Here is a 19140-nt window from a genome sequence, read left to right as displayed (position 1 = left end):
ACTCAGCCTTCAGGGGCAACTGTCCCCGATCTTCCTCATCCACTATTGCCCCCACCCCAACACCTCATCCTCAGCAGGTTGTCAAGTAATCACAGGCAGAACACATGACTATTCTATCTTAAATTCCACAGTGGCGGGGCTGGGGATTTAGCTCAGTGGTAGAGTGCTTGCCTAGGAAGCACAAGGCCCTGGGATGGGTCCCCAGCTCCAAAAAAAAAAAAAAAAAAAAAAAAAAATTCCACAGTGGCTGCTGAATCCAAGGCCCAGTCCCCCACCCACTCCAAGGCTGTCCCAATCCATGCTCGCTTTCCCACTGGCCTTGACCTGACCAGCCACGCTCTGCCCAGGAGCCTGCATGTGCAACCCTTAGCCCAGCCTGCCCTTGCCCAGTACCTGCACAGACTCACTTTTCCTCCTCTAAGTCATCACCTTGCTGAGAGCTCCCTTGAGCATCCCCCTCCACATCCTTTAATTTCCTTCTCTCCTTGACCCCATCACTTTGTATCTGTAAGCTTTTCTATCTTCTCACTTGCCCCCAGGATGTAAGTTCCATGAGAGAATGAATCATGTCTGTCACTGGATCTATCTATCTATCATCAGGGCCCAGTTTATAACCCAGAGTCACAGACAAGGCATTGGTCCATTTGTCAAATGGGTCTACAGAGGTCCACTGCATATGAGTTCCAGAAAAACCGTTTTCCTAAGACAGGGACCAGATCCACATGTGAGTATCTCTTTCCTAAGTTCTCTTTACTGGACTGAGAACTCACTGCGAAGCTGTCCCTCTTCTGTCAAAGCCTTGCCCCTGTATCTGAGCATGCAACACACAAGGCCGTGTGCACTTAGACTATCTGTTTATGGGCAATGCTATTTACTCAGTAGTTAGTATGCAATCTCGCTTTCTAGGAGCTGCTGCTTTTAATAGTAATTGCAAAGTGTAAGCTCACAGCTTGTCTGTAGCAAGAAAGTAGTCTTCAAATTGGCATGTTACTGTTTCTTACATTTATTCTTCTTTCTAAGTCATGTCAGAGAACTTCACATATAAAAGGAACTGCTTCCCACAGCAACAGTGTAACTTACATTCATCAGAGATTGTCAGGAAAAGGCAGATTCTAGAAATGGGTCTGTGGACCATAGCAACCTGCTCTCCTGCTGACATTTGCTAAGGGCTTCTCCTGTGCCAACAGTATCAGACGGCATGTTGGAGGAAATATCAGAGAATACGAAATTATTCTCTCAGTTCTGATGCAGAGAAGGGGCAGAGTGCCCGTCACGTCATTATTCATCCTCCATTACAACAGCAAGGAATACATGAACGTTTGTAAAGTTTATTTGCAGCATGGAAGTTAAAATGAATTAATAAACACCTGGCGATGGCATCTTGACTCTGAGTTTCAGTTGTAAAATAGAATAATAGTGTGCTATCTTGTCTGGGGAATGACGAAGTCTTTTTCTTTTTCTTTTCTTTTTTTTTTTGCAGCCATCAAAACAACTTCAGGTTTTGATGTCATTTGTTACAATGTTGTCTGGAATTCCGAAACTGCTCTGTTAGGGGTGATCTGGACAAGTCTGGACTTGACAGCTGATAGTAGTTGGGTAATCGGATATCATAGTGATGTTTCTTCCCTATGTATACCCTGTCGTTCAAGGCATAGAGTTTATCTGCAATGTCACTGCCGATTAAAACAGAAAACAGGCGGGAGATGTATCGATGCTGAGCAAAGAGCAGATACAATTTTTTTCTCCTCCAGGACACGTATCGACAGTCAGTGTCTGCTGTGAGGGTGACCTGGAAAACACAAAGACCCATGTCAAACATAACCAGAAAGCAACAGATTAAAACACGGTTATTAAAGGTTTATTTTTATGTGGATGAGTGTTTGGCCTCTATGTGTGTATGTACTCCACATGTGTGCAGTGCCCACAGAGGCCAGAAGAGGGCATCAGATCCCCTGGAACTGGAGTTACAGGCTGTTGTGAGCCCCCATGTGGATGCTGGGAACTGAACCCATGTCCTTTGCAAGAGCAGCCAGTGCTCTTAACCACTGAACCATGTCTCCAATCCTTTCGATTACATTTTTTCTGCCCCAAATTGTAAATGAATTTCTTACTGTCCTTCTAGGTTAAAAAACGCCTCAACCGATACACAAAATGCTGTTAAGATTAAATTATTAAATATTAAATACATCATTTATTTCTTTTTATCAAATCACTATGCTGTACACATGTGCCCCTCTTGACTGTGTTTTGCAATTTGTAGACCTACATAACATAAAAAGGAGGGAGCAAGGCTGGCTAACAGGAGAGGAATATGCAACTATGAAGATTGAGGGCTTTTAACCCCAACATGGTTTCTCTAGTTCACTATGGAATTTACAAATGCCATTCTTGCCTATTTACAGTAATTTGAATTTGCATGCACATGTGTGTAGGCGGTTTATAGGAAAGAGTATAGCATAATAAATGGAACTGACTGAAACGGTTGTCTTTCAGAACTACCAGTACACGAAGGCGTAGAGGTGACAGCAAGTATAGAACAGGTGAAGTCCATCCTCACCTTCCACTTTCAAAAACTCCCATACATGAGGTTCAACATGGGAAACCGAGAGAGCGCTCACCACAGACCCTTCCTGTCTCCGGGATTCCCATTCCCCTTGACTCACGTCTGTCAGCAGCACTCACAGTTAGGTATCATGCATGAAGCAAACCTTATTCAAAGTTAAATTTAAACCAAGGTGGTGTTGTATGTTGTTTTCTTTGTGTGCTTGCTTACTTTACAACAAATATTCATCTGTTCAGAAGGTTGGAGCCTGAACCTTGGGGCATAATTGGTTCTTACCTGAAAAATGCCTTCCTCTGTGGGTCTTAGTGAATCCCACTCGGGAGAATCCAGGAACTGAAAGGGGGAAATATAGTGCAGAAATTCGCCATCGACGGTCACTCTGATCCTAGCAGGACACAAGAGAATCTGTTATGAGGTAGGAAGAACGTGTGTGCACATCTGGGGGACATTTCTTGGGGGCGTATACTTCCAGCCTTTCGCTACTTCTTTGCATTTAATATTTTGAAGAACTAAATATTAAATACGTCTATTCCCACAATACCCTATAATATTTGTGTATGCTATTCATCACCTCGGAGTCTGAAACAGTGACTGAAATTCACCAACAGCTCATCAAGGTGTATATGCACGAGATGAGTCCATTCCACGTGTGTACTGTGCCTCGGCACAAGACTGGAGCACACTCAGATTTTTTGATTCCATGGGGGTGGGGGGAGTTTAAGAGCACAGTGGAAATCTTCTGCAGGCACCTCCTCTTTGAGTTAAAGGTTTAGTCTTTTCTTTCTGCTACGTAATTAGTTGATTTATTTTATTTCATGTGCATTGGCGTTTTGCCTGCATGTATGTTTGTGTGAAGGTGTTGGGTCCCATGAAACTGGAGTTACAGGCAGTTACATGCAGGTGCTGGGAATTGAACCCTGGTCCTCTGGAACAGGAACCAGTGCTCTTGACCTCAGAGCCATCTCTCCAGCCATTAATAGTTTCAATGATATGAAAAACACAATTTTTTTTTGCCCCCCAAATTTTTCCAAGTCTAGATTCTATACATATATATTCCCGAAGTCTTGGCTCCCACCTCTCACAATGGGGCAAACGCTAGGATTTACTGAATAAATTTGATAATACAAAGTTAAAGATTCCCCATTATGGATATGAATACCAGGAGAGTCCACCTAAATTACTTAGCATGCCGATGATGGATTTACCAGCTCAAACTGCCTCAACCTCCTTGACTTTCACTACAAGTACTATATCCACAGAACTGAATTCATGCTTTGCTTCTAGGACTTGTGAATTTTATTGGTAAGATGAAAGTCAGACTCGAGATTATTTCCTGATTCAAATAAACAATAGCATGTCCCCTAAATACCCACTTCTGCGTTATGTCTCAAAGATTTCCCCGAGTCCCAGGGCGCTAAATCCCACCCAATACTATGCTGCACCAGCATCGAATACAGAGCAAGGAAACACAGAACCACCGTAGAGGTAAGACGTGCTGCACGGAGGGTACGAACCTTCCTGAGACCAGCACGGAGAGTCTATCAATGGAGGTCTTCCCCTGCATGGCGTAACAGTGCTCCTTTTCCAGAGTAACCACTTCGGAGCTCAGGGCAATTGTTCTGAAGACGGGCAAAGGGATGCCGAGGGGCTTGAAGAGGGAGCTATACAGCACGTGGAATTCTCGGGCGAAGGTGATGCTGTGAACCTGGTACGCGATGTGAACGAACTGCATGAAGCAGATGACAAACAGCACAAAGTTCCAGGAAAATATGTCAGCAGCGCAGACGTCCACCCACGCCCAGACCGCAGAACACAGGAAGCCCAGCCCCAGCAAACTGAAGACATAAAGGAGCCCAAAGAATCCACTGCCGCCCATAAAGCCCACCACAAACAAGATACTGGCGAGGTGGAAAATGGCCCCTTCCGCCTCTTGCTTCCAGGTGGTGCAGAGTGGGTGCTCCGTCACCAGGCTCTTCCACAAGCTTGAATTCTTCTCCATGGCTGCACTGCTTCCCTGTCAGTTCTCTTTAGATGACCCTGAGGCCAGCGACGACGGAGTCCTTCGCTTTCCCATCACAGAACGGGGCAATCGCTCCACAGGCCGGGAGCCGGCATGGAGGGGTTCAGTGGGCGTGGAGACGAAAAACTAAGGGTTCAGCCCCGGTTTCTTTAAGCTCATCTGGACTCCTGATTCAGACCAAGTCCATAAAGATTTTGCTATTTCCTGTGTGAAAGAAAGAAAAGGGACAGAGGCCCTAATTAGGCAAAAAGAATGGAATGGTAGGGGTTAGGGATTTAGCTCAGCGGTAGAGCGCTTGCCTCGAAGCGCAAAGGCCCTGGGTTCGGGGTCCTCAGCTCCGGGAAAAAAAAAAAAAAAAGAATGGAATGGTATTTTTCTTAATGAATCCGCGACATCAGTTATGCAAAGTGTCTTCCCGTTGTCGTGAAACCGGGATGTTTTGAGCACAAACATTAATTAAATGTTTAATAGAAACATATTTACTAGAAACTGGCTAGCTATTGATTTCTCGGCATGTGCAGGTTAGTTTTTTTATCCGTTTGAGGAGCTGGCGTCACCTGAGAAGGAACCTCAATTGAGGAAATACCTCCATCAGGCCTTTCGAGGCAAGATGGTGGGGTATTTTCTTGGTTAATGATTGATGTGAAAAGGCCCCGCCCACTGTGGGTGGTGGCAATCCTAGGCGGGCAGTCCTAAGGTGTATGAGAGAGCAAATTCAGGAAGTCACCGGGTTCCCGCTTTGAGCCCCTTGCTCTGACACCCTACAATGATGGACTCTAATCTGTAAGGGGCAAGAAACCCTTTCCTCCCCAAGTTGGTTTTAGTCAGTGTTGTATCACCGGAACAGACAAAAAACTAAAACACAGATAACTAGATCCTTGGGTCAGCAGATCTACAGCAGTGGCCCAGCGTAAGTCAGAATCGCTTGACCCAAAATGGAGAGCCGTGCTTCCCCCACATATATTCAATCAAGGTAATTCCCAGGGATGTGTATTTTGAACAAGCTCTCTACGTAACGGTGATGAATCCATGGACCCTCCAAAATCCACCCTCTCGACAGATTTTGTCGGATGCTACAGTAGTAAATGTTAGTCTTTAAACGTGTTTGAGACTCGGAGGAACCAGGGATGAATGTCTTCAAGTTACACAGCCATCAGCGCAGGGCAGGACATCAGTGGCACTGCCCACGTGCTGGTTCCAATCAAATGGCCTCCCGTGAAAGATGGTTTAAACATGACACTATAAGGAGCTCAAATAACTCAGTAAACATAGGAAACACACGACCAGAGGAAGATCTTTAAGAATACATAATGGCCTGTGAAAACGTTTAATACGTTAGGTTTAATACGTTAGACTTTAACAAAATGCGTAAAGTTGTGATGGTGTGTATAGGCTTGGCCCAGGGAGTGGCACTATTTGGAGGTGTGGCCTTGTTGGAGTGGGTGTGGCCTTGTTGGAGTGGGTGTGTCACTTTGGACGTGGGCTTTAAAACCCTCATCCTAGCTGCCTGGAAGCCAGTCTTCTCCTAGCTTCCTTCAGATGAAGATGTAGAACTCTCAGCTCCTCCTGCACCATGCCTGCCTGGATGCTGTGACGCTGCCATGCTCCCACCTTGATGAGGATGGACTGAACCTCTGAACCTGTAAGCCAGCCCCAATTAAGTGTTGTCCTTTATAAGACTTGCCTTGGTCGTGGTGTCTGCTCACAGCAGTAAAACCCTACCTAAAACAACAGTACAGAATGATTTTCTGTACTTGTGGTTCAGGCTGATATTGCATCCATATAAAGGAACACGTTAATTCCTTAATTCCTGTTACTTAAACATTTGCCAGCTGGTCAATAATAATACTATTCATTGACTCTGTCCCTCTGTTCATATATTCTCTACTCTCCCAACCATGTAAAGACGCTAACATGGGACCTGGGTCTGAAGAGAGCAGGCATGCTGACAAGGTTCTGAATCAATGCATCGCTCACCACATTTGCCCTCAGCACTAATGGCTTCACTGGGACGCTCCCCTTGGCCTGAGTCGTAAGGAACACCAACTACCATGCAAGGGCCAGGAATGTGGATGCTGTATTTACTGCCTCCCAGGACACCCGTTAAGGCATCGTGTAGCACAGCCCATGTCTCGTAAGGAAAAAAATAAAAGTCCACACGCAGAAGTGCACGTGTCTTACGAGTGGCAGGGAACCGGCCATCACTGACAGAACTAGACACAAAGGTGCTGCAGCTGCTGGCACCTTTCATTCGTGAACCTTTTCTCAAGTCACAAGGAATGAGGAGAATCAGAGAGGAGAAGGCAGAGGAGAAAGAGGAAAGGGGACAGGGGCATAGGGACAAATGGCTTCGATATATAACCTAGAGCTGCATTGTTATTTTTACGAGCATCGTGCAGATCCCTGATTACAGGCAATCTGTGACACACAGGATTCAAGCAGACCAGCACTGTGAACATACCCAGTCTCCCCTCTTGGAAAAACAATGCACAAAATTCTACACTGCCGGACTCTCACGGCAACGAGCCGTCCTCAGAAATGCAAGGAGGAGCGGGAACTGTAAATACCAGCCTGCAAAATGTCACTCCCCTGCGGTTTTACTTTTAAAACTGGGGCATTTTAGCCCAATCAATTCTTCAGAGTACTCAACACAACCGCGGAAACCAATATGAAAAGACCGGCTAGTAGGTCTCTGAACTTTGGGTTGAACTTCCTTAAAAATTTATAATTCTCGACGAAACTTTAAGACGGTGCTAATAAGAGAAGGGCCACGTACAACGTTCCTGGCAGTTCCGAAAGGAGCATGGGGGGCGGGGAGAGACCCAGCTCCTTAAAATGCTTGATTTGGGGGGCATGCTGGGGCCTCTACATTCTAGAATTGTGACCCTGAGGGTTCTAGGGGCAACTGTGCTTCTGGCCCACTTCGGTTGTCCTAAGCAGCTACCAGGCTGTCTGTCCTCCCTGGGCATGGTACCGTTGCAGAATGCTGACTCGCCCTGATTGAATTACTGCACGCCCCGCTTGGTGTGTTTTTATCCAGTCGCCACAACAGATGTACTACTTAATAAGGAGGGGACTGACGGGAGCAGGTGATGGGCAGGAAAGGGCCTCTGCCATGCGCCACCATCGTTCTGGTGACCGAAATGACTCATCCACCAGCTGCCCGCCCCACAGACCCTCAGGCCTCGTCCTTTCTGTGTGTGAATAACCCCTGAAATGCCGGAGCTACACAATGGATTCCTTGCCCACCGAGTTACCAATGGAGGGGACACAATCTAGCAAACTAACGCAGTCGCCCGTTTCTTTCCAGCTTATTTGGTTTTTCTCTTACGTCTGTAAGAATGTGAATTATAAAGTAATAAGATGATAAAAGGGTTCTCAAGGGCAGGTGGCATAACCCTGGAGGCACGCACTGGTGAAGATTAGCCCAGAGCTGTGCTTATCTGCCTAGCAATACATTTATTATCTCACTGCCCGAGGGAGGTGGAATCGAAACCATCATGCCAAGGACAGGGGAGCCAGGACAGCCTGGGGAAGTCCCCGAGGGAGCTGGGCACAGCCCGGGGAAGTCCCTGGCTTCAGGTAAAAGGGTAGTTAGTCACACCCTGCAGCATGGAGTGCAAGTGCCTGTAGGCCCAGCCTCCCAAGGCCCAGGAGGCCAACCTTTGAATCAGGTACTATGAAAGTGCTGGGGTACGGGTTTGCCAGGAAATTCAATGCAGCTCTAAAGGGACTGCTCTGTTCACAGCGCTCTGTTTCTGGAGACACGGAGAGCCACTTGTGAAACCATGTGGCGTATTATTTAACGTTGACCGACTCGTCCTCTAGACTCCGAGACTCTAAGGGGCAGCAGGGTCAGAAGCATGTCTTGTATGACTGACCCTTTGCGTTCAATGAACGTTAGTTGAGTATACTCAGATATCCCTCCCTAACGTGGGATGTGAAACACCTTCCCGGTGCCCTAAGCGTACAGAGGAAGAGCCCAAGCTCTGAGATACGTCAGCACAAATACACTGGGGAGATGGGGAATCTTTTCCCCCAAAAAACATCTGAACCAACTCCAAATTCAAGGTGAATCCTTTTCCCACAACCCTGGAGCTTCTTAAGAACATTTAATTACTGCTCTAATGAAAGACAACTAGTATGGTGGCGGGCGCTATTGAGTTAGTGTGGGTTGCCAAGCAACCCGCAAGCTCAGAATACCAATATCCTACTCATTAATTGGAATCAGATCCCAGGTTCAGTATGTGTTCCATATGCTGCGTTCTCTTTTTTCCCTGCTTTCCTATGAGACGGTCCATTTATTCAACACTTCCGTGCTAGGCGGATTTTAAAAACTATCTCGCCGAACAGGCCCGCGAGGCAGGTAATCTTACTAAGGAGAATTCTGAAACTCAGAGAGGGTAAAAAATGTTGTCCAGGGACAAACCGTTTAGGTGTGACACAAATTCTCTACTGCACTAATCTGCTTCCATTACAGTAACCGGGACTTTGATACCACAGCTCTCAACTCTGCCTTCTGTTCTCTACGTGAGCCTAGAAAAGTCTGCTCACCAACAAAAGCAAGGGAAACGCCACCTATTCTATCTACTTTACGTGATACCAGACCAGGTAAGGTGGCGACTCTGGAAATCCCAGGTGGCTGAGGTAGGATGATCTTGAATTGGAGGCCAGTCTGGGCTGCATAGCGGGACCTTATCTTAAAAAAGCAATTAACAAACAAATAACCAGTAATGAGTTCCCCACTCAGGGTCTCTTATGGCCCCCTCATCCATGGGCTTTTGACTAGGTTTGTAGCATTAGGTGTGAACTCTGTCCTGTTAAACAGATCTCAGACCTAATCAGGCCACTTTTTCGCCTGTGGGCATTCTGCTTGGCAGGTCAGTATTGGACCTTGAAGGGTCCACAACTAAGTAAGACAACTGATGACCGACTCCTCTACCCCAGCATCCTGCATAATCCCTTCCAGCACCATAAAAGCCAGCCAGCAGGGAGGAAGTTGCTAGCTCAATTTCAACCTAATTTTTCTATGTCCTGAAGCCAGAGTAATGCACCTTCAGCAGCAGGGTCTTAGTATCTAGGTCTGGTGCATTGCCAAGAGCAGTGATAATAGCCCGTATTGTTTTGGGAGCTTCTAGGGTCTCCATGGCCAACAATTTGAAAGGTTTGTCACACCTAGCTCTATGATATTCCTTAAAAAACAAAAAACAAAAAACAAAAAACACCTACAGTTTCAGGAACAGCATTATCCACCCATTCAGGGTAGGTTGTTCAAACTGTGTGCGTGTGTGACTATGTGTGTCCACACATGTCCTCACCTCCCTCTCCCCTATGTCCACCATTGCCATGTGCTCTGCCATCCCCCAAGCCGAGCTCCACCCTCTTCCAGCTTCCGCAAACACACACCAAGAAGAGCGCCTGCCACTGCTGCTTTTCTAAACAGACCCATGATCGAGCTGCCTTCTAAACATCTATGTTTATATCCCTAGGTCGGTGCGGCTCTCAGCCCTGGTCAGAGAAGCCTGTGTCACAGTGGGCGGTGGTTAGTGTATGCTTAAAACTGGTCCGAGTGCTGAGAACCAGTGACTGTTAGGTCCTCCACCCTAAGTGGGACATCTACATCGTACCCTCCGAGGCTCGTGGAACATGTGAGAGGGGGCAGTTGAAAATGGAAGAGCTGGAGAAGGCGGGACTTGGGGGCGAGGTGCGGAAAAATGCCATCTCCTGGGCTTGGAATGATCTTTGGGCCGCATGTGTGGGCAGCTGCACAAGATTGGGCCCTTAATGTCCCATGATGGACGGAGGGGGACTCGAGTCCTCACTCCTAGCTGAGAAGCTACTGGCAGCTGATCGTTTTGGTCAGTGACGTGGCTGCTAGTGTGTTGCCTAGGCTCCCGTAAACAACCCTTCACCCGTATACAACCAACCCTAAACAGAGATACACATACACCAACACACAGAGGCACACACAGACACACATGCATACAGAGAGACATACACATACACATACAGGAACATACAGACACACACACACTCACATACACATGCAGGCCTGCACACACACACACACACACACACACACACAGAATCACACACACACACACACACACACACACACACACACACAGAAATACACATAAACACACAAGCAAACACAGAGACATGTTAGGGGTCGGCCTTCTGTGCTGTGTATTCAGTTGCTGATTTCTGAGCCCAGAGATCTGGTCCAGTCTGGACACTAGCACTGTCATGAGTACTGAACCATCTCCTGGATCAATGTTGTGTAAAGGATGCTCCGAGCTATCTCTGATTGGTTAATAAAGAGCTCACCAGCCTATGACTGGGCAGAGGAGATAGGAAGGCTAGACGTCTGATCCTAGCCAGGGGTCCTAGGGACAGAGCTGGGAGAGAAGGGCTGCAAGGAAGAAGTAGCCGTGAGGCAGGAGACCCTGTGGAGAGGCTTCAGGAGGAGTCACAATGAGCAGGTCACCAAGGGATTCGCCGTGAGGGCACAGATGGAGCAGAACAAGTCAGGGTGAGGCTCAGACTGAGGGCAAGGACTATGTGGGTGGGAAGAGATAGCTCAGAGGGTTAGAATAGATAAATGTGTGCCCAACCATAGTGCTTAAAGCTTGTTAGTAAACTTAAGTAAGCTTGTCAATTATTTGGGGCTAGAACAGAAACGGTTAAGGATTCCACCCTTAAATTAATACCTACACACACACACACACACAACATATACATGCATACACACATACAGAAACACACAGCAACATATACATGCACCCATACAGACAGATGCACACACACTGACAGATGCACAGAAGCACACACAGACAGACAGACACAGAGACACACATATATATACACATACACAGAGACACGTACAAACGCATACACACAGAGGCACATGCACACATACACACACATGCACATATATATACACACAGACACATATACAGACACACACACAAAAACACATCTATAGAGACACAGGCACACACATGCACATGCATACACACAGACACACATGCATACGCACAGACACACACACATCCACAATGCGTGCACACATAAAGAAAGAGGGGAGCTTGTTGGGAAGAAGGGGGGATCACAATGGGAGCATAAGAATGGGTGGAGGGGGCAATTATCGTCAGAACCCATTACATACATGTCAATGCACTGTTTTAAATGGCAAATAAATAGCAGCACGTGTCTCAAGTGAAGAAATGTTTCCCCTCATGTTATGACTTAAAATGATATAGAAATAGCACCATTATACTTGTTGCTTGTATTTTACTACATAAGCCATGAGATTAGAGAAGTTTTAGACACCGCCTTTCCCTAGAGGATTACGACTGGAGACAGGGATGCACACGGTTACATTGGCTGCTCTCCATCTTTAATTATTAATGCTAAGCTGGTGCAGTCCTGCCAAGGTGATTCTTCGCTATTATTATTATCTGTGTTCTGACCTCCCATTCACCCGACAGGACCGTAACTAGCCACCCCTCTGCTTTCCCCTCTCTGGAAGCCAGCAACAGTTTCCTCCCTTAGTCCAGCGCTTCTTAAAGTCCTCCCCAATCTTATCAGCATCACCTTGGCAGCCAAAAATGCCTGCCAAGTTAGAGTGCTTGTTACTCAATCATTAAGACTGTATACGTCACTTTTCTATTGCTATGTTAACACATCACAGTCAAGGCAACTCATGAAAGAAAATGTTTAATTTGGGGGTCCAGAGGTTAGAGCCCATGCTCAATGTGGTGGAGAGCATGGCAGCAGGAAGCCAGGTATGGTGCTGGAGCAGTAGGTGAGAGCTTACATCAGGAGGCAGAGACTGCTAACTGGGGAAGCTTTGGAAACCTTAAAGCCTACCCTGGAATGCTACATCTCCTTGAACAAAGCCGCACCTCCTAATCCTTCCCAAACAGTTCCATCAATTGAAGACATAGTTTCAAATGTAAAAGCCTAAGGCGTCACTCATCCAAACCACCACAGGACTAAAGTTTGGATCCTGGACCCCTTACTGGGCTGCATGCAAATGTCTATATTTCCAGATCAATAGATCTTTTTGAAAACTTTTCACCAGGACCCTTTTCAAATATGTATGTGTTTATTCATACACTCAGAAATACATACTCACAGACATGTGATCACAGACAAAAACAAGATGATATTTCTTTTCTTCCTTCTTTAAAACAGGGTTTTATTTTGTAGTCCTGGCTGACCTAGACCTGACCTGACTATACAGTCACCCTCCAACATTGTAACTAAACCTTCCCTCTTTATAAGATATATGCCACAGTATCACCATGCACAAGTAACAGTGTCACAAGTGCCTCCATGTCTCTCCTTTGCTTAGGAAACAAGGTATTTTCTCCCACATCAGTCATTCTAAAAGGGCTGGAGACTTGTGCATCTGTGTGGTAAGTAAACTGAGGACACTTTCTAGGCTACTAGGTTTCTTTTTTTCTTATGGTCTTCGATTTTTTTCATCTTATCTGTGTGACTGAATGGCCTACATGTACATTTTTTGCCCTGTGGGCATGCCTAAAGTCCATGGAGGTCAGAAGAGGGCATCAGATCCCCTGGAACTGTGTGAGTCTCCATGTGGGTGCTGAGTACTGAACCTCGGTTCTCTGAATGTTCTTGACCAGAATCGGGAGTTTAGGAGCTGTGCTGTGCAAACAGCATCTATGAGCCACACACAGTAGAGCCCCAAAGGGTGGCAGATGTGGGGAGATGCACTGATCACAAGGAGTTCTGAAGGCTTAGAGAACTGAACGCATGCTGCTCATGAGTCTTACTGGTTACATTTTGAAATGGTAGTGCTCTGGAGATAGTAGGTTAAACAAAAAATGATAATTAAAGCTATTTTCATCTGTCCTTACTTTAAAACTATCACCACTGGGAAAGTTAAAAATCTTGGTGTGTGTTTGTGTGTGTGTGTGTGTGTGTGTGTGTGTGTGTGTGTGTGTGTGTGGCGCGCGCGCGCGTGAAGGGATGGCTTAGCTGTTAAATGCACTGGGGCACTTCTGGAGAACCACATGGTGGCTCACAACCATCTATACCTGCAGTCCCTGGTGATCTGATGCCCTCGTCTGGCCCCTGTGGGCACTGCACACACACGGTGCACAGACATACATGCAGGCAAAAGCAAATGGTGCATATAATGCACTAACATACAATTATGCAAGAAGTATCCTAGATCATGAACAGAGAGTTAACACAAACGTAAATGACATTGGCTACAATATTCATGCACCACAGGCAGTCAATTGCTACCTAAGGCATTGATGTCACCTTCTGGTTTCTGCCTACAGACATAGCCAACCCGGCATCCCTTTGTCTTACCAAGGGAAACGTATTTTTTTTTTCTTTTACACTGGGAGAGTTTTGCTTGCCCAAGTAATTATATTACTTGAATTAATCCTTCCATTCCATTTTCTGAGTTCCAGAGGGTTCACAGCAGCTATGGATCTCAGGGTGTAGGGGATTTTCCCCTAACTATTTGATTGACTAATAAAGACAAGAGGAAGCCAATTGCTAGGCGAAGAGGAGGCAGGCTTTCCGGGTCTGAGAGAGGAAGAGGGGACATGGGAGAAAATAACAGCCCATTTTCAACTGCAAGGTGGAGAGGGTGAGAGGGGCAGGATGTAGGCCAGGAATTGTTAGAGCCAGTGGTGACCTCCACCACTGGAAGATTTCCAACAGAGAATAATTGATGAGTTTAGGATGATAGATTCTCTGCCCAGCAGTTGTGTCATCTGTTGATTTTAAACTAAGATTGTCTGGTGTTTTCCATTTTTGGTGACTCAGATAGGCAGGAGGGAAAGAACATAGCTAGGACTTCAACCAGGCTTTGGAATGGGAAGATTGGGCAAAGGATTGGGCTCCAGGGAAGAGGTAACCAGAGTGGAGCACGGGCTAGCGGGAGAGCAATCTGAGAGCTCTGGAGAGGCAGAGGTGGCATTTGGGGAGAGGTGTTGGCTAGGAGAAACACAAGGTTATGGTCTCAGGCTGTTGCAATGGGCTAGGAACAGAGACTGCCAATGCCGGTGCCTAGCTGGATTTAGCATGTTTTGTTTGTTTGTTTTTTTGTTTTGTTTTGTTTTTTAATTATATGCTATATCAGGGCACAGAGGTGACTCTTTGTGTCTTGTCATTCTGCAGGCTGGTCTGTGGCTTTGATCATCCTTACTTACTAAAGAGTGTGGAGAATCATGGAGACCTTTAGAAAATATTGCATTCCCCCCAATCCCTATGTCTTAATTGGAATCACCTCTGATTATCTGAACCATGAATTTGCTCACACTTTCACACACACTTCAAACGCGTTCCTCAGATTTCACTCTCTCCATCTCTGTGTGTATGTTCTATACAGCTCCCACTACACAAATCCCTCTATCTAATTCCCGGAAGAAGCTCTGAGTGGGTTGAGAAGATGTTCCCCTAATTAGACAGCAGTCTATGGGGAATGGTGGTGAAACAGTTACTCCTGTGATTATGTTAGGTTATGTGGGGCTCAGAGGACTGGGCGGGAGGGTGAGTCAGAACTGTGCTCCTATAGACCCTGAGGAAGGCAAACATCCAGGTTGTGGTTTGCCTGTGGAGTCTCTAAGGGAAGGAACTACAAGTGATCTCTCTGAGATCAAAGAAGACCTGAGCCAGAAAAACAGCTTGTAAGGTGATGAAGACCTTGGTCCTGTAGTCACCAAAATCCTCCAGTTACTTGAGAGTTTGGAAAACTGCAAACTCCAAATGAGAAATGAAATGTGTTTGACTGCTTGACTGAAGATCTGTGAGGCCATGAGCTGAGCGTCCTGAACGCCTGACTCACAGAAACCGTGATGAGTGTGGATTTAAGACTGTGAGGTTCTGGTTTTGTACACACACACACACACACACACACACACACACACACACACACCAACAGAAAGCTAGCCACGCAGACTTTAGAACTGTCACTCTACACGAGGCCTTCCACTAAAGTAATACTATTATTTATGACATCTAAAATGCATGTCTATGAAGCACGGGGCACTCCTTTAAGTCAGGAATATGATTAATCACTTTGTTAAAGCATCTTGAAAGCAAGGCATATCACACAACTGGGTCAAGGATGTCATTCTTGGTCTTGACCAAAACTGGACTCTTTCAGTACAGGAAACGCTTGGCACCCTTATTCAATGGCGGGACTCTGCTTGTCTACTCTTAGCCATCAAGAGGCAATTCTGCTACAGTGCACATCATATGTGATCCTAAAACATCATTGTGCTGTGCAAAACTGCAACCTGACCCACAGGGAGGAAAGTGGATTAGAGATGTAACATCCCAAACCTTCACCTTTGTAAAGGGATAGGAATTTAACAAAAATAATAGCACTATTTTATATATTGTAAAGTGGTCAAAAATACACAATATGTCTTTGACCTTTAAAATGGCCTGCAACCTGCCCAGCAGTAAGAACACTTCACACACACACACACACACACACACACACACACACACACACACACACAGCGTGCATGGGGAGGGCTGCAGCAGGTGGATAGGTGGGAGGAACGCAAAACTTCCATCTCTCTCAAGTCCTGGGAACATCTTTTTTGGCTTTAAAATGTAGACCAAGGAAGCATGCATTTAGATTAAACACTTAGGCACCCATCTTATCAGAAACTCATTTTTGATCCAACATGCCGTTTTCCCTCAACCGACTTCTAGATCCTGGCCAGGAACTTTTTTGGTTTAGCCCAACAGCATTTAGCAGCCCCACGAGTTGGCTAAGGCTCTTTTAAAGAGCTCCCCCTACAGCAAGCAACAATCTCCTTTCAAGGTGTTTGTAAATAGATACATTGTCTCCTCACCCACAGGCCTCCACAATCCTTCCAGCTGTGTTTAAGCCTCTTTCTTGTGTGATTGCAAACACAGCCTTTTCTCTCAACAGCTCTGACGACTGGCAGAGTGCACTGCTCTCCCAATGTTGCACCTCTCAGGCAATGCCACACTCTCCTCCCATTCCCTGCACACACCCAGAGTCTTCCAAAAGGTTCCCATTGCTTCTCTTCAATATGAAGACTCAGCAAACGGTAGTTGGCACTTTTGAACTGAACTGTTTGGACACGTTAAGAAACATGCTTTCTTATAGGAAAGGTCACGCATGTGAAAGGACAGTAGAACCTGAAGTCAGAGGGCAATGTGTGGTGCAGGCGGGGTAGCTGGTTCCTAATGAGAGGTGTGAGTGTGTGTGTGTGTGTGTGTGTGTGTGTGTGTGTGTGTGTGTGTGTTCGTGTGTTCCTCCATAGCTTAGGGCACCCGGTTACAGCCTAATGCGTTCACCACCACTTTCTTGTGTAATAAATCACACAGAAGGAAGTGGGAGGATTGCATATGCTCCAGTTTTTCCTTAATACGTGTCAGTTGTGTTTCAACAAGGCTTGTGTTCAAAACACGCATCACGGCATTGACTCCCAAGCTAACATATGCAAATCTTTTCCCACACGGAGCTGGCATTTTACTGATAGTGAAATGTTGACACTATATAGGATTCCAAATTACAAGGAAATTAAATAATTAAAATAGGGTTTTGATGTAGGCTTAGGACTCATCCGGAGGAAACCGTGATTTCTAAGTAAATGCTATCTTTAGAAAGGAGAGCAGCAGGTGAACGGACTAGGCAGGTAAACTTTGTAAGGCTCTACCATGCTGTGTGCGTTCTCTCCCCAACCCGCAGCAACCAAATGGATCAAGCCTAAAAGAAACTGGAATTCTTATGCTTGCCGTAAAGACTCCCCTTCCTCACAGACTCCTTTACAAACACCTTACGCAAAACCGTTACGCAAAACCTCACTGTTTCTCACGTCCACTAAACGAATAGCGTGATTCTCCTTTTAATCAGCTGGTCTACAAAAGCATGTCAGAAGCCTGCCCACCTCCTTCCTTGCCGTGTTGATAACGTTACACCCACTAACGATGAGTATTTAATGTCTATTCAAAGTACTCACTATGACAAATCTGTAGTGTGAAGCAATGTTTTATTAGAGCCCTAGTTCCACAAGCAAACTTTTACATTGTTTCTTCTGTGACAACTTCATTCATGAATATATAATACATTCTGACTACTCATCTCCAACCCACCCCCACGTCCTTAACTCCTTCTCATTCCTAGCAACCCCCTCCCAAGGTCTAACATTCATGACTTTGCGTTTGGTTTTGTGACCACCGAGGGTACCCAGGGTCATCTATTTGGGATGCTCATTGGAACCTGGTACGTTCTTGAGGAACAACTGAACTCAATGACTTCTCCCAGAATTCCTCAGTAGCCAACAGCTGAGCAGTGAGGGGTAGAGGAAATACATGAACGTTTTCCCTGCACCTTTCCCCCAATTCTACAGAACCTTGGTATCTACATTTTCTGGGATCAGCCTTCAAATTAGAATCATCAAAGAGCTGGACTCTGCACCAAATAAACGTGACTATTGCCGAATCTCATCCAACTTGGGAAAGGTATTTTCCTTAGATAATTAAATATCAGCCAGAATAAATAAAATATAAATCTTCTATTAATTTAAATTGATGGATTGATCTAAAACGACTCAGCATATTAATTGCTTTACATCTTTGTCTTTTGGAGTGTGTGTGTGTGTGTGTGTGTGTGTGTGTGTGTGTGTGTTATGCTGGCACATGTGTGTTTGTATATGCACGTATGTGTACGTGAAGGCCAGAGGTCAACACTGGGAATCTTCTGTAATGGCTTTCCAACTTACTTTTGTTGGTTTATTTTCTGTGTATGAGCTTCCTGCTCACGTGCTGTCTATGTACCCCACGTTTGCCTGGTGCCTGAGGAGATCAGAAGAGGGTGCTGGATCCCCTAGAACTGAAGCCATGGATGCCAGTGAGCTACACTGTGAGTCAGCGATCCAATGTGGGTCCTCGGCAAGAGCAAGGGTTCCTAATGGCAGAGCCGTCTCTCCAGCCCTTTTGTTTTGTTTTGTTTGGGATATGCAGCTCTGGCTGGCCTAGAACTCGCCTTATACCTCAGGCTGACCTCAAACTCAAAGATCTTCCTCCCTCTGCCTCCAGAGTATTGGGATTAAAGGCACGCACACCTCTACTGGGTCCGCCTTATTTTTTGAGATAGGGTTTCTCATTGAGCCTATAGCTCACTAATTCTGCTTGACTGACGGCCATCAGGCTTCAGAGATGCCCCCCCCTTCTCCACTTCCTCAGCGTCAGGATTACACAGACACGTCACTAGGCCCAGTTTTTCATATGAGTGTGGACATCTAAAACTGGTCTTCACATTGCGGCACAAACGTTCTACTGACTGAATCATCTCCGCGTCTTACCCACAAAGTTTCTGATGAATATGAGTCCTTAAGAGTCAATTATTTCTTTTATTAGACTTCTTTGGTTACACAGAAATCAATCCATGGGATTGGCAACTGTATACACTGTATTAAAAATTACATCCTCTTAACAACAACAAAAAAAGTGAGTCTGAAGTTGAAATCAAATGAGGGAGGGTAGGATAGGAGATTTAGACACAAAAGCACCTGTC

At 45.8% G+C, this 19140-nt stretch overlaps 1 protein-coding gene across 2 annotated transcripts in view; it reads right to left on the bottom strand.

Annotated features, from left to right (window-relative positions):
* Nucleotides 1-987: 987 nt before the first annotated feature.
* The window catches only part of Popdc3 (popeye domain containing 3), a 28089-nt gene continuing 9936 nt past the window's right edge, over nucleotides 988-19140 (bottom strand). Inside the window, exons 2-5 of one of the 2 annotated variants that reach the window (XM_032896901.1) lie at nucleotides 4449-4787; nucleotides 4078-4289; nucleotides 2840-2948; nucleotides 988-1789 (exon numbers count right to left, since the gene is read on the bottom strand). In XM_032896901.1, the coding sequence (XP_032752792.1) occupies nucleotides 1508-1789; nucleotides 2840-2948; nucleotides 4078-4289; nucleotides 4449-4562 (717 nt within the window). In that variant the 5' untranslated portion in view covers nucleotides 4563-4787 and the 3' untranslated portion in view covers nucleotides 988-1507. Of the gene's footprint in view, nucleotides 1790-2839; nucleotides 2949-4077; nucleotides 4788-19140 lie in introns of those variants that run through there. The other variant, XM_032896900.1, reaches the window with a different exon arrangement.

Source organism: Rattus rattus, chromosome 3, assembly GCF_011064425.1.
Source record: "Rattus rattus isolate New Zealand chromosome 3, Rrattus_CSIRO_v1, whole genome shotgun sequence".
In the NCBI taxonomy this organism is placed as follows: Eukaryota; Metazoa; Chordata; class Mammalia; order Rodentia; family Muridae; genus Rattus; species Rattus rattus.
Note: the sequence above shows the minus strand (reverse complement) of the source record. Positions and strands in the feature narration are given on the sequence as shown.